Source organism: Molothrus ater, chromosome 1 (genome assembly GCF_012460135.2).
Source record: "Molothrus ater isolate BHLD 08-10-18 breed brown headed cowbird chromosome 1, BPBGC_Mater_1.1, whole genome shotgun sequence".
Taxonomy (NCBI): Eukaryota; Metazoa; Chordata; class Aves; order Passeriformes; family Icteridae; genus Molothrus; species Molothrus ater.
This window is the reverse complement of record NC_050478.2, coordinates 45,501,035-45,525,748: the sequence shown is the minus strand read 5'-3', so window position 1 is coordinate 45,525,748 and position 24,714 is coordinate 45,501,035. Positions and strand designations below refer to the sequence as shown.

Sequence of the window (24,714 nt, the reverse complement as noted above, 5' to 3'; positions counted from 1 at the left end):
TGTGTTTTTTTTAAGAATGCCATGTTAACTAACTTCTTGGGTTTAACATACTTCTTTCTATATGATACATTTGTCAGATACTTGACAATGCTGAGCAGTAGTGGCCCAAAAGGAGTCAACTAGATTCTTCTACATTTCAAAATCAGACAAAACCCAGCATATATATGCTTAAAGAAAGAATATTCTCAAAAATCAGCAATATTTTACATCAATGCAGTGTTTTCTATTGCTGGACCACAAGATACTGTATTAGTAAAGCATGTGTGTCTCACACACTACAATGACATATGAGTCACATGATTAACTGCATTATATTTTACTGCTTTTTCTGTATTATATTGTCTAATTGGAATAATGATTGTCACCTTTTCTTACACACTATACTAAATGCCTATTCACCAAACACCACAGAGAACACCCAATTGTGTGTCTCAAAATTTTTTCTTGTGTCACCATAATGTCACAGAAGTGTTTCATAAACAATTAGTAGGTTTGGCTTTGTGACACAGCAAAGATAAGACTGCATTAAGAAGCCCATGTGATAAATGTAGAATTCAAACACAGAGAGCATGTCTGGGATCTCAGTGAACAACACTCTAAAAAGTTGTCTTGCCAGTAGAGTATGCCAGCTAAAAATACCAAGTTATATTACACAGCTCACTGTGAATAAACAGCAGCAGTTATTTTTGACTAAAATAAGTATTTAATTTCATGTTTGAAGCTTTACTGTGTAAAACTCTATATTGGCTTCTGGTAAAACAATAATCAGTTGAATTCTGTTTGGTAAGTTATTTGTTAAAAAGATCTCATATATACCTAGAATCACATAGTTCCATTTAATAGTTTTTATTCATGTCCAATAAGATAAGGGGAGAAGGTGTTATTTTTATGGATAGTATAAGCTAAAATACTAGACTGTAAACTGAAGCACTTAAAAGGAATTTCACATTCTCCTCTATAAATTTAAAGGAAAAAATCAGAGGGGGCTAGAACAAACATCCAAAGGTTATAAAAGAAATGCTTAATTTAGATTAATGTCACCTGTAAGAGCACTGGTTTTTCATATTTATTGGAATCCCGTCTTGTAAAAAAAATATAATAAGGAATGAAAGCCATGCTTAGAGAAGAACAGTATCTATGAACAATTCAGAATTACTTCTAAGTAATGCAAATATATGCATCATGTATGAATAATGGCTTACTTTTTCATACTGTTTTTCTATTTCTCTGCTCCTTGCCTTTGCCTAAATGTAATAATGATTTTATGACATAGAATCCATATGAGTTAAGGGTGGGAATAAGAAGATCTGCTGCATTGTACAGTACTGGCATGTAGACCTAGAGAAAAGTAAAACACACCCACTAAACTGTTCAAAACAACAAAACAGTATCCTCTTATGCACCCACATATAGACATTTAACAAAACTAAGTAATAGCCTTGTTCAAACAAATGTGTTCATTTTTTCTTGCATACAGAAATGTTACATTCAACAGAGGGAAAAGAGTTTAGGTAAGGAAAGAAACTCATTATTTCTAAGTTTAGAAGCCTATATTTAAGGACATTTTCTCTTCTTATTAAATTGAAGTAAATTTTTTTCCATATGCAATGGAAACAAATTAATAGGTCAAGGGAACATGAAAGCTAATCTCCTCTGGGCCATCTAATAACACTTAAATAGACAGTTATGGCAGCTTGGGCACAGCCAGGTCATAAGAGTGCCGGGATTACAGACAGGAGGACTTATTATATTTGAGGTTCATTTCCAGAGCCAAATCTACCAGTTAAATTAAAAGCCTAGTCCATGCCTGCAAAACAGAATTTTGCTGATGTAGATATAACAATACTGAATGTAAAGAAAGTCATTTAAACACCACAGACTCCCAAAAAGAGCAGCTACTGTAACAGCAATCATACTGACAAAATGAAGTTTTGCCAGCACAAGCCTACTTATGCCTAGAGCCTATTGGAACTACTTACCCCAGCAAAAGCTGCTCACTTTGCTACATAAGCACCATTTAAACTGTGAACACATTATCAGTAAAATACAATCAAATACCAAGAATAGCTAAGCAATCCTAGTTTAGGCAGAACCTAGAAAAATGCTTTTGTGGTAGAGGGTAAATTATGAAAAAATTGTTTTCAAACAGTGGAAGTGGTCCCAACTGTTACAGCACTACAACATCAGCTATACTTTCTGCTGAGATAAGCTAAGACAAAACTAGAGCCAATAGGTCTGTTCTTTAAGGTCACCTGCCAACCTTTATGATTGAAACAATAAAGAGCTGCAGCCTCGAAAGAAAATTATACACATAACTTAGCTAAAGCATAAAGTCACGTAAAGCATGGCATTAAGACGAAGCTTAAAGCTGATTTATCCCAACCTTGCATATATGTGCTCAAGCAAGAGAGTGACTTTATCACACTCATTGTTGTCTTACATAGTTTTACAAAGGAATTGTTTTAAACCTGGTGAAAGAGGAGTTTACTATGGGATTTATTTCATAGAAGGTTATTCTAAAGCAAAAGTATTTTGGTTCTTCATAGACTGTTACATAATTTATATTAAATTAGGTCCCACCCAGTTTATAAAACATACAGAATCATCATGATATCCATATGCAAATCATAATACTAAATAACAACACTATTTCCATCTCATTTAAAACTATATATAAATAAACAGTGCTGGCTCAAAATAACTGGTGATCTGATTTTAAAAGACTTGCTATCAGTACAATCTGAATTTTTAATATAGTAACAATTTTCAGAACGAAATTGTGCCTCCAATTTTGCTTTCTAACAATATGCAAAATCTGTTTTTCTAAGAAATCCTAAATTACTTTATTGCAAAACAAAAGCCTACTCCAGGACACTAAACACAAAAGGCTTTTTGTTACAGGTTTGATACCTTAAAAAGATAGAAAATGTGTTATCAGAGAGAATCTTTAGAGAAAAGTTGGATGGGAGCGTGTGGAAATAGGGGTATTACACACATTCTAAGCTGAACAAATGAGTAGAAACGATTCTGCAGAACAGAACTGGGGGACATGCACAGAGCAAGAACCAAGACATTAATTTTAAAGGGATGAAATGTCAAATCCATGGTAGATTTTTGAACCCTACTAAGGACTCTTTAAAAATAGGCATGTCTGTTCACATTGCAAAGGCTGGGGGAGACAGCTAGAGGAGAAAATATTCTAGAAATTTATGAAGTAGTGTACTTCTTCTTAACTGTAACATGATGGCATAAATTTAAATGGCAAGATCAAACAAAGAAATACAAAGAAAATACCTGAAGATGATAAATCTTTATATACATGTGGTTATGTTATAGAATAACTACTTATGCTGAAAGTGACTTGTGAAATATCTCCTTTAGTCCACATAAATGAAATGAAGATTACTCCTCAATAGCTACCATCTACAGAACACAACACCATCTTAAATGGGTTCTGAAAAAAACCCTCAGAGGTGGCTGAGAAAGCCTCCAGAAAGTATTCACACACACTTGACTCCTTCCTGTAGTCTTCTCTGGCACCTACTATTGAACACAAGAGAATGGACTGGGCAGTGGTTTAGATTTGTTTCATGCTGAACAGATGATTCATGGCAAAACTGAATTCACTCAAGTCTGCAGCTCCAGCTGTAGCAACCCAACCAGCTGACTCTTCTTCATTTGGTACTTATATATTTACAAAGCAAAAAATTCACTACTGAAAGTAAAAAAAAAACAAGAATGAATGGTATTTGTTCCTTTTTAATGCTTTACATCATTTGAACCTTCCAACATGACTCTTTTCAAAAATTCACTTAACAGTAACATCAAATATTTCTCTCACATTTTTACAAGTTAGACATTCAGCAATTGATCAGCAACATGAAAGAGGAAACAAAATTAAAGTGTGGGAATCTACAAAATTAGAGGGTTTTAGGAAAACTGCAAAAGACAGGCTTCAGATACAGCAGAATTGTGAACAGTGCTAAAGCAGCAGTTTTGAAATATGTCAGCAGAAAAAATTATTTAAACTGTAGAAAAGATAAGGGCAAATAGAAAAATAAATCTATGTATTAGTGCTTGTCTGAATAGCTTTCTAAGTTGCAGAAAGTTTATCTAGCAAGATATTAAGAAAGTTAAGCTTATGAATGGAGCTCTGTGTGTCTCTTACAAACGAGTATTGTAGTCGAAATAAGCAAGCACTGTTTTAACTAAAACTACGTGTGCTTATGGTGATTAGATAGAACTACTGTCAATATGCTTTTGCTTTGTGTGATTGGTTGAGAAGCCTATAAAGTATGTTGTAACAGTAAGTTTTCTGGCTTGCTGCTGAGATTGTGAGCATCTTTCCATTGTCATAACTATGTAATGAGACTGATGCTGAAAAAATAAACAGCTCGAGACACTCTCTTAGCAGCCCCGCCTTGTTCGCGTCTGTAAATAAATTGCTGGCCAAATACAGGTTTAAGGTTAATAGCTTATTTCTTTACTAAAGGGGAGCTTTTATAAAATGCAACACTAAGGAGCTGTGTTTTACATTAAAAATGGTGATTAGTATTACAGTCTGTACATGACCAGACTATGAGAACTCCCTTGCAATAATGAACTCTGACCACTGCCTTTGATATGAATTACAATGATGTGCAACTTGACAACAGCGTTATTAGCTGACACAAAATATTTCAAGAGTCTGTTTCTGGACAAGTCTTCCTGCCTGATGGTTTTTGATAAAGCAGCATATATGCAAACATTACACCCAACAACAGGAACAGCAAGATCATAAAAATTCTCTGCTGTTTTATATTAGCATTACTTCTCTAAAAGGAAAATCTGGGTTTTTACAACTCAATTTCCATAGATGTGAAACTAGCATAATCAAAACCAAAATCAGGTTCTAAATCTACATAAACATTCCCTAAAGTTCTAATAAAACAGTTTAATCCTCTGGAAATCTCTCTCAATCCATCTGGATTGTGATTTTCTCACTAATGTTGTACACCTCTAATATGTAGTTCTACAGCTCAGTTCAGCTGGACTAGGCCCTAAGGCTTACCTGTTATCAGAACTACTCCATTTTATTTTATTCATATTCATTATAGAAAGTAAAACAACACATAAAAAGAGAGAAGTAATATAGAAGGAAATAGACTACTTTTTTAAAATGAGCATCTCAACCATAAACTAGGAAATTAAAATGACTAATGAGAAGAACAAAGTATTTTCAAGCAATTAACATAAGCCCATATTAATCAAGGGAAGGACTAAAGCACTAGACCTCTAGTATAGTGGCAAAGAAACTACATCAAAGACAATCTATGCATAACATCAACAAATTATTAAAAGCAACACATTGAAATCCAAAGAGTTTTGTTTTGGTTTTGGGTTTGTTTGGGGTTTTTTACTGTTTGTTTTTTGAAATCAAGAGCAAAGATTTTAGACCATTTCAGAATATAGTGGAATGTAACTAAATTGATCCACTGATGTAGATCATAATAGTGTATGAAAAAACTATCAACTTATTCCTAACAGCAACCCTAAAATGTGCCTTTAATGGTCTTTAAGAGATGATGCATAGGTACAAAAAGTAGCATTGACGATGTTTGAAAATTGGACAATTCTTAGATGATTCCAAAGACACTACAACGGTTACTTTGATTAGTCAGGACAATTTGCTGCAACGTATAAGGTTGATCCATCTATCATCTTCACAGATACTTGATCTGTGGTGTTTAGAAGCAGGAGATTTTTTTGTTGTTGCTCTTCAGCACCTTCTTGGTTTGGTTTCTGATGCCTTTTCCTCTTTTTTAGTGCAGCCTAATATTTATCTGGAAGACTTTTTTTTAAAGACAGGAGGTGAGAAAGGTTTCTTAATTTGGTTCCCTGTCCTTCATCATACATCTAAGAAGGGTGCCTTACTATTAGTTTTTAGTTAGGTGTTTCTCCCTCAGGAAATGCCCTTAATACAATACTGGAATGTGTCCCACTTCCATGATCATTATCTGATGCAGTATCTGACATTCCTCCCTCCACTTCTGTTCTATTACCTTTACTGTCTCTCTTCCTTTAAACCAAAATTGTCTATTTTAGCAACCCCTAAAATTCAGACTCCATAGTTCAGAAGGTTTAGCTTTCAGACACATTAATGTCACCAAATGCTATGATTTTCCAACTAAAGGTAGGCCAAGTAGCTGCCTAAGAGAGCACACAGCTACATTCCGTAAGGTTCTTTGTAAGGCAAAAAGGCAGCTTAAGAATCATGATCCAGTAAAAGTTACCTGGAGTAGCACAGTATAGATTCTATTACAACAGTCAAAACATTTAAGAGCATCATACAGGTATAGGTATACCACAGTTATAAGAGAAACTAAGAAATTCACAAAAAACCCTCACTACTAGGAAAAAACCTAGCAATCTGATTGGTACAGATCACAGCAAAGAGCATAAAAGACTCAAAGCAGGAACCAAAAAAAACTCCTAACCCGTTATAGATTATGTCTGACTTCTTATCCATGCATATAACCTATATATTAAGTTGGCAAACACACAGAAGAACAAGCTACCTATGATACTGTTCTTTCTGAATGCAGACTTGGCATGGTTAAATCACACCTCAGCCTGCTGCAGACATTTGCTCCCACTGTGAGAAGTTCTATTCCTCCAAAAACTGTTTACACACAGGTACAATTCATCAAGAACAATTAGTGCAAAGGGGAAAAAAATAATGCAAATTCAGGATAGTCCAGAAATTAATCATTAACTAAAGCTTAACTTTCTTTAACTATCCTTAATCTCAGGGATTTCTTTTGAAATCAGCAGTCTCAATATAGCTAAATATCAACTCTGCTATTAAATCTCACACTGGTTTTAATGTTCACAATTTTTCTTGTCACAAACCACTAAAAATTCTTGAAGAAGACAAGGCAACAAGTATTTAGGAGAGCCACAATAGAATATTACCAGAAGGTTTAAAGCCAGACTATTTACTTTGAGCCAAGTATAAAACAGGCAACTGATGGACAAATTTGGTTCAAAGCTCACTCTTCCAACATCTACTATTTTCTTAGTAAACAAACTCTAAATGAGGTTGTATTAGACAGCAATGGTTGTGTGATCTAAAAGGGTACCTGATTCAATTATACTCTAACCCACTCAGGTCAAAACAGACAAGAAAATGCTCATCCTTTTCTGAAACTGGATTTTCTTCCAGTGGATGCTCATATGATTAGATGTCCAAATAATTAAAAGTGTCCACAGAAACATATTAAAGTTGGGGTTTTTTACAGCTACCATCTTACACAAGAGAGAACTTACACTGGTGAGAGATCTAATTCAGCAACACACTAATGGGATATCACTAGAGTTTTTCACTGCTAAATTGAAAAGCAATGGAGTGGAAGAGCTCCTACAACAGAGAATATTAAAAATGTCCTCAACAGTGGAGCAATGGCAAAGAGTGCAAAGTATTTTTTGTATTCTTATAAAATGCTAATTAAAGGAATTCAAAACATGTAACTACAGTATTTTATCCTAAGCTTAAAAAACATCAAAACCATAAGTTGAGTATCTGTGTCTATGCCATATATAACAAACAACCTGTAAGAGAAAACAGAAATGCCCAAAAATAGTAGGAGGAAGATGAAATCTCTTTCCTCTGATATCACAATTTAGCTAATTTACAGTATCAATCAGCTATGAAAAAAAGGAAACAAAAAAAATTGAGTTTATCTGTCTCCTTTCAAGTGCAAAAATAAGAACTGCTCGAATGCAGATGCCTCTATCAGGGAGCACACAGGTAAATCCTGAGCTGATTGTAAGAAGAAATGAGATGCAAGAAAATTGGTAGAATTATTAAAGAGAGAGCAAGAAAGCAAGAATCTGTTAGGTGAACATGTCTGAGAACAAGCTATCATATGGAACAAAGTAAATAAAAGTACAGACTATTCCTTGTCCTCCTCCCAATTCACTCTTTACATCAAAATAATAATATTATTAACTATTTTCAAGAGACATTGCAACAGCACGGTAAATACTAATTTGTCACTTGACATTTTTCAATCTTTTTGCTACTACTGCTTTCATTCATTTAAAATTGCAGGAGAAATCATCCATCCTTGAAAGCTAAGCATTGGGGTAAAATGTAAGCTTGAAGAAGCCACAGAGACTCAATGCAGTGACTCACATGACTCTCATCAGTACTAAAATGCAGTAGAGTTTTTCCACCAAGAACAAATTAAATCCCACAGGATTTGTGTCTAGTGTTATTTATTTACTCTCCATCACAATTTTTGCAGATACTTTCCATCTGTCTAATGAAAGGAGCAAAAGAGAGCATATGCCTTGAGTAATTTTGAGCTTCATGAATACTGATTAATTACTCATTGAACCAAAACAGAACCAATTGCCATATAGTGTTCACCATAGCATGTACCTGGTTTCCATTTCGTTCACCAGCAATTTGTATGAATATATTATTCACCTTTCTCGTGCTTTTGAAGCATTGGCTACTTTCTGCAAAATTCATTGGGAGGCCAAAGAATAAGGAAAAAAATAGACCAAGGGAATTGCCTAAACTGTGCTCATTTAGAAACCCAGCCAAACACATGATTTAGTGAAAGTAAAAGAGGACTTGTAAAGTATTTGAGAAACACAACAATTACAGATGAGTTAGAATCTGGAATCTGATAGCCAATCCTTAAAGAATAGTGCTGGACATACTGGTATTTCAAATTATTAATAGTTCATTGATTATTCACAGCTCCTCTTTAATAATATTAAGAAAAAATTTCCTGTTTGGTGCCAGATGACCATGAGGATGAATGAACCAGCATTATGGTTACACAAGTATTCTTCATAACTCTTACAGTACTAGAATATCCATGGGTTAAATCTAAAAATGAAAAGCTGTTCTACTTGTTTCTAGAATACATAAAATCCTACAGCAGCATAAGCAGCTTCTTTACAATGAAAACTGTTTTACACAATTCAAAACATTTAAAATCTCAAGCCTCCCTATTTCCTAGTTAATTTGTAGTCTACTAGTATAGTAAAGCACCATTCCCAGAAGCATCATAAAAGATTAAAAGAGGATGTTTCATCTTTTGTAATAAAAACTGGGAAAACAAATTAAATTTCCTTGTTTTTTTTTTTTCCTTGTGCTCATTTCAATCAATCAAAGCAAGACAGTACAATGCTTATCAACCTCTGAGCCATAACACTATCAGACATCACAAAGAGACAATAGCCAATGACAAGAATTACCACATTTTTCAGGCATATCTGGGAAGACAGAGAGATCCCTCCTTATTACTATCAACTCACACAGTTTAAGTTGTATGTATGACACAGTTTTTTATTTTTTTCCTGTCCATCACAGTCTAAATTTTGAAACAAGAAGGAAGAGATATTAAGATATGTCTAAATATACTGAGTCTACCTATATCAAAAGTTAAAATTTTAATTCAGGAATTTTAAGGGTAGATATATTTGCAGGAGAATTGACCAGTTTTCAAGTGAATTGATTGGTGTAAACATTTAGAAACACACCATCTTTGTCCTAGTCACAAATATGTTTAGTTGAACAATAATTTTGATAATGTTTTAGGTTTGCTTTGGGATTTTTTTACATTTTTAAAGATAATTTTTAACATTAAAATTCTTCAGATATTGTCTCTAGTGTTTCATTGGCTAAATCCAGATTAAAATAACCAGGATCATATAAACGGACACAAAAGATGTAAGATGTGTTCTATAACAAAAACTCTCCAATGATTTTTCTAAATCATAGCGCTAGTCAAAGAAGTACAATAGTGAGATCTGTTATTGCTGATCCCTAATAGGAAAGGAGAAGCTGAAAGAGAAGTAACCAAGAGAAACAGAGAATGTGTAGTTGTATCACCTCACAGAAGCAGGGCTGCGGTCAGTCAGGGCCACCAGCAGTTTCAGAGCATACATTGGTATTGGGTCTGGAGCCAGCAGAATGTGCTCATACCTGAAAGGCAAGGGGGGAAAGGGGCAGAAAGAGAGGGGGGAAAAGAAGTCAAGAGATACACATCAAAAATTGATACTAAAAATTCATCATTTCCCATTTCCAAACTTTATAACTACAATGGAAATACAAGGCTGTTTCAAATTGTACAAAGCAACAAACAAGACTCACTTAGAAACAGTATTTTAAAACCAGCATCAGATTAAATTTAAAAGCAGCATTAATAAGAGAATATGTTTTTAGAGAGAGAGATATAACTATAAAATAGATATACACATGCTTCTGTGTATATATGTGTACATATATAGATTTTCAGGTTATATATAGAAAACATTCATGTTTTATAACTATAAATTATAGTAAAATATATTTATAAAATATTCACCTTGTCTAGAGGTGCAAGACCTATTTATTGATCTATATTATTTTACACATAAAAAAAACTATTCTTCAAGAGACAAGTAGTAAATGAGCCTCAAAATATCAGGTAGAAGATTTATTGAGTGCTTAGGAACATGATCAACCAAATTATATATGATTAAGCTCTATATTTTGTATACATAGTCATTTTTCTCAAAATTGAGAGAAGCTCACATTGAGGTTTATATTTTATCTCAAATTTCCAAAAATATTGCTTTCACTGCAGTATACTTTCATTCTCCAAGTCATATAGACCAGAAGAATATAAAAGTACTCCAAACCACTGTTTCTTGAGAGCTGTGGCAGAAAATAAACCAAGATAAACCTCTTCAAAACATTTCCAAGTATCACTTCATGGAAATCTTGGTAAGGGAAGAAAACAAAATGGACTGTTGAAAAACAAAATGGACTTTGTTGCTGCTACTAACATTCTAGTGATGCCCACCCAACACACAGGGCTGATTTTACTGTATTTAAACAAAAATGTATATGGATGGCAGTAGGATACAATGATGCAAGTGAGAAAGATGCAAGCGAGAAAGATGTAAGCATAGAAAACCACAGACTCAGGACTCAGTTATATCAAAACACAACTAGTCCTACTCCAAATACATGGAAGTAATAGAACAGGAAGTGTAAATCTCTTCATTTGAAAAAAAAAAAAAAAAAAAGCAAAACCCATGAAGAATAAATCAAGAACAAATGAAAGGATTGATTATAAGAAAACAGGGTATGTATGTTACCATGTTATGAGCAACAAAATGCTTCCACAAAATAAAAAACTGTAGTGTTCTGATAAGAGGAAGGGGCAATCATGCAAATCACTGAAAATTTTACTTCACATCTTGAGATCCCTAGTGCTGTGTGAACTGAGGAATCTGGATCACTTCCCACCACCTTCATGCTAGCATGTACCTACCATGTGTTAGCTCTTCCCCTCTATGTAGACACTACACCTCAGCACTCTGACCTGTGCAGGAAGGAAATCTAGAGGGAGAGGTTTGCTTGCCTATGACAAGAAGGGACAAGCACACCAGTCACACAGTCTTGATGTATCCTGTGAGAGTTGCTCACAAGGGCTAACACTCCTACACAAGCACACAGCCTATGGGCAATGTGTCATGGCTACTACATACTTCAATGTGCCACTGTAGGGTTGCAAACCACATTAGAGTATCTACAAAACTATCAGTTACAAGTCAGTGTTGGCTTCAGGTCTTTAGTGATTAAATTCTCTCTTTTACAAAGAACAGATTCCAGTTTCTCAAAGAAAACCCTTTCTCACAGGTCAATAAAAAGTTTCTTAATAAAAGAAGAAAATACTGTAATACGTTAGTAGACACTGATCCTAAAAGCCCTACATATGAGCAATATATATTCCTACCAAACATAATGGGACTTGAAATTTTTTTTTTTTTCAGAGCCCATAACTAAATCTTCTGAGGCAATCAAAAATGCTATCAGGTGACTCAGATAACAGGAGTCATCTTTCACTGCATAAGATGTGGATTTAAGTCTCCAAAACTGTAATTCCTAACAGCAGTTATAAATTAATCAGCCATGCTAGCTTAAAAATCAGACACTTGGCAATATACTTGTTTACATAAACACATCAATATGTTCCCTAAACAAGGTCCACCTTAAGAGTTTTAAGCTTTCTATGTATTACACTTGAGAGATACTCTTATTACTTAGCACACTTAGCAACCTAATTGTCGTGAATGGCGGGAGAAATGCGACACACCATATGCGATGAATAGCAAATCCCGAAGCTTATTGAAACCCCACACATATTTATATTGGTGTTAATGAAGCTTATACATATTGCAAAAGCTGAGCTCATTATTGGTTAAAGCACACTTAGATCAACCACACCTACTTCTATCTTCTAACAATTATTTTGCTTCTATGTTTACATTCTTCTAACTTTTCTACCTAAGATAACTACATTTTCTGGCAAGCGATTTTCTCCCCCGTCTTCCCGTTTCAGAGAAGGTCACTGTGACCTTTGTCAGTGATTGGACACTGGTTGCTCAGTTCCCAGCTTGTTTCCCCTATCCTTATCCATTGGTATCACATCGAAATGTCCTTTCTCAGCTAACCAATTATCCAAAAAGCTCTCTACACCTAATTTCTTGAGGATCAATAAAAGAGTCTCACTTCACTTCCTTTTCCTTCAAACTCTCTTCTCTCCTCCCCCAAAACAATACTAGGAAAAGATATTTCTAAGGGAAGGTGCAGTGATCCATCAAACCAAATACCACATGAGAAAACACAGATAACTAGAGTCAATGTCTTAGCAATTAATATAAACACATTGACTAAATAAGGGCCATTAGGAGCTATGAATATATGAATCTTCTCAAAAGGGAAAATATACTACACTTGGGATACTTTCTTAAATGAATGAGTCATCAAATGATTTCACTGCCACTTAACACAGAACAGTTTAGTAACAGTAGCTGTTGTTATCTTACTGCAAAAGCTCCATACTTTTTCGGTTATTTCTTATGGGCATCTCTTTACAGCACTGACGCCTCCCTCCTCACAGCACAGCCAACAAACTCCAACTCTCTTCTCACCCAGCTAACCCACTCTTCTATAGCACTCATCCTTATTGGACACACCTGTGGCCTATTAAGGGCAGGCTTGTTCTTAATCTTTGGCAATTAGCACAGCTGTAACGCCTCAGGGGGGAGATTGCCTTCTACACTATCTTTATTCTCTTACATTCTATCCTCCCACAAGAAGCTGTAGGGGGCATTTTATAAGGGTTTTGTGAACTTCAGGTACTACATTATAAGGAGTTATTTTGTCAATCTTTTCTATAAACAACCTTGGCAAAAGGAACTAAAGATTTAGGGATGTAGACCCTCTTAAGCTCTTAAAAAAAGAATATTATGTCAAGCATCCTGGATTTCATACTTGCAGAACTGGCTTGGTAGTCTACTGAGAATAAGCTACACAAGCCTTCAAATGAAATATAACTTTATTTACACACTTCTCTTTTTCTGCTGATTCTGGCTCAATTTTTAATGATAGATAACTAGGAATGTTAGAAATTAAAATGAAATAGAGCTGATGTTTCCATTTTTGATTTAAAAATCTGGATATAAAGCATTTGCCATCTATTCACTGTCTATAGCTGCAGGTTTCATCTTGGTTATGAAACGTTCAGGAAGATAATCTTTCAATGAACTGAAATTTAATGACACTGTTTCATTCAATTCAATCAAAACCCTATGAAGAAGCTAACTTTGTAATCTATAAATGCACAAATATTTAATGAAATTACATTTTATTGATGATGCAGAAGATGAGAAAAAAGTAGTTATCACTGCACTCCTGCATTTATCTCAAAATGAAATCTACTTATATTTTATTCATAGTGACCCACATTCTATTTCAAGGGTCAGTTTTACAGTTAAACAAATTAATTTGAGAAGTATATTTATAGGAATAAAATATACACACAAATGTTGAATATTACAATCTTCCCTGAAAAGAACATCCCATATTAAAACGAGATGTCACTCCCTTCCATTTTCAACAGCTCTCAGTAGATTCAAAACGGGTAGGAATATCTACTTAGCTCCGCAGAGTGCCCACGAAAAGTGACCATTACATATCTCCCCTGTTTTGACTGTCCTCCAGCTGAGTTGGATTCTTTCCCATCCCTTACCTCACGACAGAAAGACTAAACAGTATCAGCAAAAAGCTCTTCAGCCTTCAATGTTCTATCTCAGTTTCAAGAGATTTCAAGTTTTCAAGTAACTCATATTTCTTGGGATAGAGCTCTACATTATCTTCACAAGTAGATTACTCTGACTCTTAGAACCTCTCTCTTCTAATCTCTATTAATGAGATGGGGAAACTGATTGAGGAATTACTTATACCCTGGATTCAAGATCCTGAGCTGCTGTTAAGACTCTTTTTCATAGATCTGCCATACAGTGCATGCTAAGATGGCACAGCTGAAGTCCCCAACATAGGATCATATTTAGTCTCAGGCCAAAAAGCCCTTCCACTCCAGTGAGCTAGTAAGCTTGAAGACAAAAGTTAATTGGCTGTTTTCCTTCTAGTTTGTAATTAGCATGACTCTTCCCTCCAAACACACATCCCCCTGTTCAATGAGAAATATTGTGTAAGATGGACGTGTCTACAAAGGGCAAGCTTCAGAGTAAGCACAGAACTCTCTCCTTTGACTTCAGGCCTCTTCCCCTATCTGAAGAAAATTATCTGACAGCTTTTAATAATGCTTTTAATAATAAAATATACTCTCTTTTAAAAATAATATTTCCAGTTGCCATTTTAATTTGTACTGATACCCCCTACATTGCTCAGAGGAAAAAAATTTGAAGAAAGGTGTTGAAGTTTCTCTACAGAACTGTTAGATTTACATCCAATTCTCTGTCAAAGAGAAAAGTCTACGCACCTTACATGGATAAAACATTGATCCTCAAACTGTAAGAACATTACTCAATTAGCAGAGAAAGTCTCATATTTGGAAAAGACACTGGGTTTCTGATCATAATCCAGCATTCACTCCTCCAGCCTTTTTCCACTTATTTAGTGTAGGGGTGGTGAACAATTTTCTCACTTGGGGCAGCTGAGTATTGACCATAATTAACTTTTGAGGACAACATAGAAAAATACACTGCAGCATTATGAGAATAATGTAAAATACGACTGATGACTCATCACTACTGTACTTGTCTTGTGTTCCTTCCCTCTACTCACAGATGTTACCAGCTCACAGTCAATGTGTGCATAACACAGAGAGCTCTCTTTATGCTCTCCTGCAAGTTGGCATGAAAAGAGAGGCCTCATTTGACCATAAACCATGTGAAGGATGGCTAAAACAAATACACTGTCAAAATGGTTGGTGTATCAAGTTAATCCCCATTACTGGAGCAATATTATACTTACTGAGGCAGCAGTAAATCTCTAATGAGAGACAGAAGCTTGTTGCTTGAGTTGAGGCTCTCCTCTTTCTCCTCACCCATGACTTCGTGGCTTAAAAGCACTGATGTGGTTTCTGAGAGCAACCGCAAGCTCAAGAGTCTCCATTCTACTGGAAAATAAAGGTGCCAAGAATGTGACCACACTGAAATATAATTAAAACAAACTGTGGAATTCATAGAAACTGTAGCTGATATGTCTGTACTTACCATTCTGACTGTGGACCAAAGAAACAAGTGGTGGGACGATAGAGTCTTCAACCTAAAACAGAGAATTAGAAAGATGTGGCTTAGATCACTCACAGAGGAAAAAGATAGAACGGAGATACACTATCATCTATGTTTATTTTGCTGCTAGAGCCCTTAAACAAAGAAGTGAATAATCATGGAAATTCAGCCATAATCACTCTTATAAAGCCATCAAGTTAATGTTTCTCTGGTAAACTGCCATAAAAATTACAGATATTAACGTACTTTTATATAGAAAAAAACCAGTAACTTTGGTATAATTCATTGACAGGGACTTTTAACTTAAAATACAGAATTCAGTGCAGATGTAGGATATTAAGAAAAAAGAGTATTAGAGTATCTTAATCCTGATGTTTTAATCCATACACTAATCATTGAATAGAGTTCAGATGAAAAACAGAATGGCACAGAATTAAAATACATCAGAAAAGATGTATTACCTCTAAGGAAACATCCCTAAGCTTAATATGGACAATTGAAAATATTTTAACTTCTTCCCTTCTGGTAACACACAGTCTTCCACTAAAATGTAAATTTACATTACTAAAGACTTGCACAATGAAAAATATAATCCAGTCAACTTTTTGTTGTCCATGAGGGTATTGTTACAAATCTATCCTCTGTCACAGGACTAGTCAGCTCAGGTCCATTTGAAATCAACTGATGATAAACTAGGCTACAGCTCAGTTACAAAACAGTGTATTATTAGTCATCTCTGTAAGAGAGTTTCTAATTCTTAAATCACTGGTAAAATATAATTTATTTAGACAGGTCATGCTTGGGTTTTGGGAAGAGGATGGATGAACAGCCCTGCAATTTTTAAGCATGTATCGTGGATGCACACCTCCTAAGATTTACTTATACAAAGAAAATTGCTGCGTAGATTTTCACTGCACCATGGACAGGATTTGGTGTAACAAGACTGCGTTATACTCTCCCATGTGTTTTGTTTCAGTAATTAATATGAGAAGATAAAATTTCCCTAGATACATGCAGCTACTAATAAGAAACATCTATAGAGTTGAAAGTACATATGAAAAGGGTCACTAACTGAAGTTAGCCTCTAGCCAGCAATAACTGCAGTTAGCAACTCTTTCACTGCTGGTTGGTGGACTCTGTTAAATCAATCTCTGACATTAAGGGACTCATTTACTTTAGCTGTTTTCATTTCTGAAAAAAAACTACTACAAAATGCTTTTGTTACAGACTTTCAATAAAAGAAGTAAAAGGATTCTGCTTGGGGTATGGAAGCCAAACTAGTACAAGTTTGCAAGTACAAATAGTCTTTACACCTTATAGATAATGCTATATATCATAGATGCAGTGACTTTTGTAACATTTCATAATTTTGAAATATATATTTCAAAATTATATCTTTGAAAATCATATTTTAAAAACATATTTCATTGTATTTTTGATTAAATAATAAAATTGCACTGCATTCCAACAACTCCATTAATGCAGGTTTCTAAACTGTTCTGCACATGGTAATGTATCAGCTATAACATAACAGTGAGGTAGGAAAAAAATTGTGTGAACTTGAGACTTTCAGTCGAAGAAACCAGTTCAACTACTACAAAGCTTCTCAAATGAAGAAGCACATGTAAGTGGTAAATTAAAGGTGTGAAACAGAAAAGAGGAAAAGAAGCAGCTCTCGATTATCTGAACCAACCTAGAGTCCCTGGATATTATGAATCACTCAACAGCAGAAGCATTGACTCAGACTTATACCGATTAAGATGACAGTATACAACAGTACGATGCAATTTCAATTTCTAAAACTTAAAATCTTCTATCACTTTAATCTAGCATTAACAGTAGTCTTTCCACATTAGTGAATGTAGTTAAGCCAGTCATAAGTGTTTTCTATGGGAAATATATTTTCAACTGTCATCGTAAAGAAGATTCTTTAGGTCTTAAATGACTGTAGTAGTTTAGTCTGAACTTTTCCTAACACAAACCTCAGTTTTAGTAAACAAACTGTTCAGAAAAGAATTCTCCATAAAAGGTGTTTGCCTCATGTCAGTTCAGTGTGGTGGGGAAATCAACTAAATGAAGCACTAATCCTATGGAAAATTATTTTATTATGAAAAAGTATATCAGAAAGCATACGCTGAAGGGGGAAGCATATATTAAATTTTATATGAACCTTAAATTAGATACTTCCTAACTCCATAGCCCTAATCTTCTCTCCATGCTATTTGGGTCACTGTTTTTCACTAATGTGTATATAAATTTGTAAATAAGGTATGAACTTTGCACATGAATATTAAGGTGAAATAAACTGAAGTACAACAGTACATAAAATATTTTAACAAATTCACCAGTAAATTGCAAACGTGTCTGTCATTGATGTACAGAGAAGAATGGTACTAGTATTTTGGCACTGAAATAAACAGAAGAATATTCAGACAAGGATTTATTATTTATTCCTCTTTTGAATGGCTGCTGATATGTGTGGAATCAAATCTCCATATATGCATGAAAATAAATCAGATACAGGTTTTTTGTCTCAGTCTTTATCACTGAGATTGTGCAACAAAAAAAGGAAATTATTCTTCTTTAAGCCTAAACAGACTAAATAGGTTGAACATGATTATAGCTCTAGATGAGTTCCTACCACCTTTTAAATAGACTGATATTCAGTTCATGATAGATCCTTAGCTGCACAAAACCACCACTACATAATTCTGTAATGATGGCATTCCAAGGTGGTGCTGCCATAACTGTGCTGTTATCTACCCAAAACAGCAATGAAATTCTAGAAACTTCCATACACACTACATTCACATCTCCTAACTATAATATATATGTACAGGACCAAAAAAAAAAAAAAAACCATAGCTCAAACCTGGTAATCCTGTTTCTGACAGCTGGAATGGAGTTGAAGAAGAGCATGAGAAATAGACCAAGCATAAAACACACATCTAGTTTCTAGAAAAGTACCTCTTGAATTAAGAAACTTCCTAAGCTGATGATGTATCTGTATTTTTGCATTTAGCCTTTTCTCCCATATATTTGTCCCATCCTATCTTAAATGTATTTATACTGTTAGCATGTGCAATACTTACAGCACTGCATTTTACACTTCAGTTATGCCTTATGAAGACATATCCTTGCTTATTTTAAACCAGCTAATTTGATACCCACATATTATTACTTTTAAAAAAGCATGAATGATTATTTCCAATTCATCCTTCCCATGGCATTCATGCCATACACTACAGAGTATTTTGTTTCCAAGATGTTCTTTTCTACACAGACCCTTCTTGCATGATCAAGCTGTACTTTTTTTTTATAAACTTCATTCCCTTTGAGACTGAATGACCACTGCATTCAGTATTTGAGACCTGAGTGCACCATGGCACAACGTTTTCTGCTTTTTTGTCTGATCATTCACTAGTAATTTCTAATAATCTAGTTGTCTTTCTGTTTACTGCTTAGTATAAAGCTATCATTTCCATAGAAAAATAATGCCGAAAGACTTACAGAAGTTACAAGTAGTTTAGGGTTTGACACTGCATATGTACAGTAGAAATTACTTTCCCCATGTCCATTACTTGTCATTTATCAGTATTGAATTGCGTGTCATTATTTTCCTTTCAGTCAAATCTAAAACCCTTCTGCAACTTCTCTGTCAGTTTTAATTTTCACTACTGTGAATAATTTAGTGTCATCAGTCAGTTCTGTCACCTCCCTATTCATTTCCTTTTCTGGATTAGCAGCACATTTTGCAACAAACCTTTCTAAGGCACCTCTCTTAAAACACCTAAATTTTTAAAAACTAATCTCTATTCTCCACTTAGTAAATTTTAACTAGTTAGAAGTTGATTAGCCTGTGGGTAAGAGGGCAGGGACACTAATGAATTTGAAGTCTTTGGTGCACAACTTTGTCAAAACCTTTTTGGAAATACAAGTATTCTATCCAGAGCCAGAACATCTGTCTCCATAACGCTGAGTAATTTCTGCAAAGAAAACTTGACTAGTGAGGTATGAGCATCACTGAGAAGAGCCTGGCTCCATCCTCTTGACAGCCCCCCCACCCCACCGCCTTTAGATATTTATACTTATTAATGATGTGCCCTCTCAATTGTCTTCTCCAGGCTGGACAGGTCCAACTCCCTCAGCCTTTCCTCATGAGAGATATGCTCCAACCCCAAATCATCTTTCTTCCTGCCTTCACACTTCTCAAAGCATTTGCTCGAAGCACAGCACACTCCTCAATGTTTTAATATCATCAGTAATCTTTCAGAATGTAGCAGAAAAAATAACCTAATGCATGTTAGAATGGGTTGGGAAGAAAGATGACACTTCTGTAATTTTTATTTAAAATTCTTCAGAATCTTCATTGAGGATTTGTTTTTTTTCTTATTTCTGGGAAGAGACAGCATTGATTGACTGACTCAATATGCCAATTAGTAGAGAACTGGTTTCATGAAGAAGTCTCATGTCATCTGGATTAGCTTAATAGACAGAAAGCCACATGCAGTGTAGTATTTTAATCTACTTGAAAAGGGAATGTGATTGAAAAGCTTCTGTACAATATGTTCATATAGTCACATCCTACACTGACAAAATTAAGATGTCAGTGGTTAGATAAGAATAGCCTGTGGATGAGGAACACTCATGCTGAACCAAGAAAAAAGCACTTGCAGAAGTTTCTAACCCTTGTGTTGTCATCTTTATTGAAACTAATAACTCCCATATTGTCAAACAGTAGGTTTCACTGTCATATGACTTTTCCCTTGACTTCCCATCAAGCAACTTATCATGTTTTAGGTGCTTTCATTTTAGTCTGATTTTTAAAAGTAAGTTTTAAAACCTTGAGGAAGAGAATCACTGCTGACAACTTTGGCCTTAACCAGAGAACAACTTCAATGTTTTGGGTAGAAGATTATATGTGTAGTACACAGATCATTTCTGGGAGCTAGTTGGAGTATAGAAAGGACTCCCACAGGAATCGTCTGCCATCATGAGCTTCTTCACTGTTTTAAGTGCTTTGAATTTGAGCATGTCCCTTTTTCAGGCAAATAAATATACTTAACACAAAATAGAAAAATGCAAATTATAGTCAGCATGTCTTCTTCCACTTAATTATATCTAAATCTTATATCTTAATCTTTCAAAATTGGAAAATCAATACTATTATAACACTTAGTATCTGAATTTAGTAAGTACGTTCACATTTTAGATAGGTGGAAAAAACAAGTAGTTGGACTTGTACCAGTTAGAGAAACTGAGGTTAATATTTCACTCCAGTCTATACAGACTCTTCCTAATGATCTTCAACATCATACTTGCATACCTGAAAATCTGGCTCTGTAAAAATTTACCAAGTCACTTTTACTGTAATTCTATACTTTAATCTGCATGCAAAATGAAATTACTGCTCACTGCTGGCTTTCATTTAAGCACTGTCAATTAATTTCCGTTGACTTTATCACACTTTGCAATATCTAATACAGTCAGTCTCCACAGAAATTAATCTCCTCAATAATTGACTTCAGGTTGATGGTAATCAGAAATTTAACCACAGAAACCCACAATTTATTTTATTTTCTTTGTTAAAAGTATGAATACAAAAGTAAATCAAACATAAACTAAACCCCAGAACAAGTAATTCTCCAAGTGGGAATGAAACTGAGATGTTGCTATTAAATTCCTATTAGTTTAAACAATTTTCACTTTAGTTAAACTAAAAACAGAACTCAAATGAAAAACTTTCTGGTTCTGCTTGCTCATTACAGCCCCACTTTTTATTACATTAATTAACTTTATTAGAAATGCATTTCATTTCTGGTTAGAGACTTTGGAGCAATATCACAGTAAGAGCAGAAAAAAATTGCATCCTCTTAAGCAGGTTTTGGCCTTCACCCAGCCTCACTCCCTAAAATCCTGCTTGTAAACAACTTGGCCTAAATGAGCAGCCCAGGCTCATCCTTCTGAGCTCAGCCTAGGATTTCAATTTCTCTCCAGTAAAAGTGTGTCCTATTAACAACTGTAATACTAAAATATTGATCTGGAAACTTGAACATGTCTTGCTTCAACATTTTAAAAAAGCACAACATTCTGCTGTGTGCTGGAATTTATATTCATAGATTCCAGTCATGCTCAGCCAGCAGCAATTAGAAGATATCCCTCGAGCAACAGCAATTCCAAAAATAGTCTGTATGCATCATAGAAGATGAAGTACCACTTTCCTCTAAAGTAATGTATGCTGTACATTCAAGTATAATTAGCACACTAGACTTCGTAAATAGTATTAAACTAATTACTGTTTGCACCACTAGTGGCAGATGTGGTTAGAGATTATTAATTACAATGGACAATTTCTTGAATTTAACATAAAAAATGCAAGGCAATTTCTCCACTTTATTTTATGTCTGAATGACTATTTGCTGAGTGTCAAGAGGGCTCTTTTAAATTAGCAAGAACTGTTATTTATGAAAATCAGCATATGAAGTAACAGATTTTCTTAAAAAAAAAAAAGCAAAAAAAAAAAAAAAAGGCAAACAAAAGCTGTAAAAGCTGTTCATTGACAAGGATACAATTTTATACCCAAACCAGGGAAACTACAAAAGAATTACTGGACAATCATGGTTATAAAGGAAGTTTTATCTCTAACTACATAACTGATATGTTGAGATGGATTTTAAATAAACATCTAAAACCTCCTGCACGTGAACTGAAGTAAACTGCTCCCCAGAAATCTAGATACTTTAAAACTCCCCTACTGTGACCCATGGGTTACTTAACAGAGACTAGGATAGTCACTCCCTTGCTTCAGGAAAAAGTTCTGCTAAATGTGGAGATGGGCATAGGGGAAGAAGAGTTGTAAAGAGGAATTGTCTCTTCCACAGAAAATCCCCAGACCACTAAAGTTGAAACAGGTAGAGGAATTTCATTTCATGTGCTGACACAAGGTATCACAATTTCAGCCAGTGCTGATGGACCCCCATAAAAAATGGTACATATATCTGTCAATATAAGACACAGTGGTAACTCACAAAAGTAAAGCAATTATTTTTTAAAACTGAGGTGATTCTAGAGGGATACAGATATAGTGAGAAGCAGGGTGACAGGAATGTAGGGAGTTATCAGTAGGCATTCATACTTCACCTACACTTAACATTTCATTTCTAGGTCACTGTTGCCGTATCAAAGTAAATTGAACAGTACTATTTCCCCTCTGACTACTAATTGGTTAGGTTTTTTTGCATAAGGATAATTTTCTTGAATATCACTATTGTGAGAATCCATGAAAATAATCGTATTAAACATTTTAAAATTCCAATTCATATTTTGGATTCATTTTACTATTTTCACTTGTTAAGACTTTATAATCTAAATCCTCAAATAAAACACACACCAATTAGGATTCAAATTCTAAAAACACTTGATTTCTAAAATCACCCATTCATATCTAGCACAATCCCTAACATCCCTCATTCTTATTTATTTGCTGGTGTCTTTCTTCATGTAAGTGCTATATTGAGTGTGTGCCCTTAAATAATTCCAATACAAACATATAAGATTCAATTTGAATCAAATGGTCATCTCAGCAAGTATTGTGGATTGTAATTTGGTGAAAGTCCAAGCACAAAAATGCATTGGTATAGGTTATGATGATTTGCCAAACACTGATTCAACCATTCAGACCTCCTGATTTGGTGACAACCATTTCACAACTTAATTATTCTGCCTTCAACTAGTTTAGCTCACAGTAGAATGTTTTAACCAAGAATTTCAAAGAAAACAAAACTCAGTGATGTAAGAAGCTTACAGTATGTTTGGTAATTCTAATGAAATTTTTAAGTAAGAAATCTGTTAGACTTAAAAAGCAAGTAAACAAACAACAACAGAAAAACCCCAACACCATAACTGCTACTGATGACCTTATCAGTAGATATGATATCTACTGATATCTACTACCCCTCATATGCTAGAATGGGATCAATTCTCAGAGGTGGTGTTTCCAAGCCATGTTGTTGTTAAAAGCATATGTTTATGTAAAAAGCATAAACAGTGGTGAAAGTTTCACTAATATATAGCAACATATTTGCATTTAAGCTGAAGAAACATTTACAGAATCAAGAACCACTATTTCTAAACTCTAAGTTCTTCTCATTCTCCCTCTGATTTCTCAACAAAATACAGTAAACTGAATGTCTTGCTGCTTTTTTGAAAATTCTCTATAAACAATAAGTATTTTTCCTGTCAAATAGAACCACAACGTATTTTAAACTATATTTTAAACAGTTTCTAAATCTTCAAAACTTTCTATTTATAAATGGAATTAGGCCCATCAGCCTGCAACTATTTAAATTGCTGTCAGACTTACTGTCAAGCGATGGGTCATCAGTAAGCTGGGATGCTCTGTTACTGCTCCAAAGGTCATTAAAGTAGTCTTAATCAATTCTTCTGATGCAGCTTGCCCTGTTGGTCAAAGTAATCATATTCCTTCATAAAATTCAATAGTTAGAATATCTATGTCTAAAAGTACTGCAATATCATAGTTTACCCCACCTATTGCTCTATCCAAGATTGTTTCTCCTGAATCTATTGATCGGATGAACTCCTGCAAAAGAAGTAGCATTTTTGTCAAAACACTTCAGGGAAAAAAATATTAAAAAGCATAATCACTGAATAATTACAACAAGAAATTCTTTGCAAAACTGCATAAATACAAAATATTATTGCACCTACATTCATAATAATTAACTAAAACTGAAAGTACCAATGATCTAGCTGATCTAATTTTGCAAGTCTGTAATGCTCTTGGAAGCTTGAATGCAGAATACAGTAAGGATCATTGCTCTGACTAGTATCAGAAATCATAACATTTCTAGCTAAATAGACAGTAATTAAATGTTTTCATTGCTAACAGAGAACCATAATTTCTTAGAAGACTTTGAACAACCTTGGATGTGGCTATGTCAAAATAACTCACTAAAATGACCAAAGACCCTTCAGAAAATGCAATCTTCTGTTATTGTACCATCTTTTTCATCTCCATGCATGCTATACATGCTATGGATGCAGTTACACTCAGGAAAGCATGCAAAAATGCATATATAACTTTCCATTAAAACTCACCTAAAT

The 24,714-nt window shown here is 34.5% G+C and overlaps 1 protein-coding gene across 1 annotated transcript in view; it reads right to left on the bottom strand.

Moving 5' to 3' along the window:
* Nucleotides 1-24,714, bottom strand: part of ULK4 (unc-51 like kinase 4) — a 213,706-nt gene that overhangs the window by 118,329 nt on the left and 70,663 nt on the right. The window contains exons 26-30 of the mRNA XM_036395859.2: nt 24,139-24,190; nt 23,954-24,048; nt 15,574-15,625; nt 15,332-15,476; nt 9,893-9,985 (exon numbers count right to left, since the gene is read on the bottom strand). Coding sequence (XP_036251752.1) covers nt 9,893-9,985; nt 15,332-15,476; nt 15,574-15,625; nt 23,954-24,048; nt 24,139-24,190 — 437 coding nt within the window. The remainder of the gene's footprint in view (nt 1-9,892; nt 9,986-15,331; nt 15,477-15,573; nt 15,626-23,953; nt 24,049-24,138; nt 24,191-24,714) is intronic.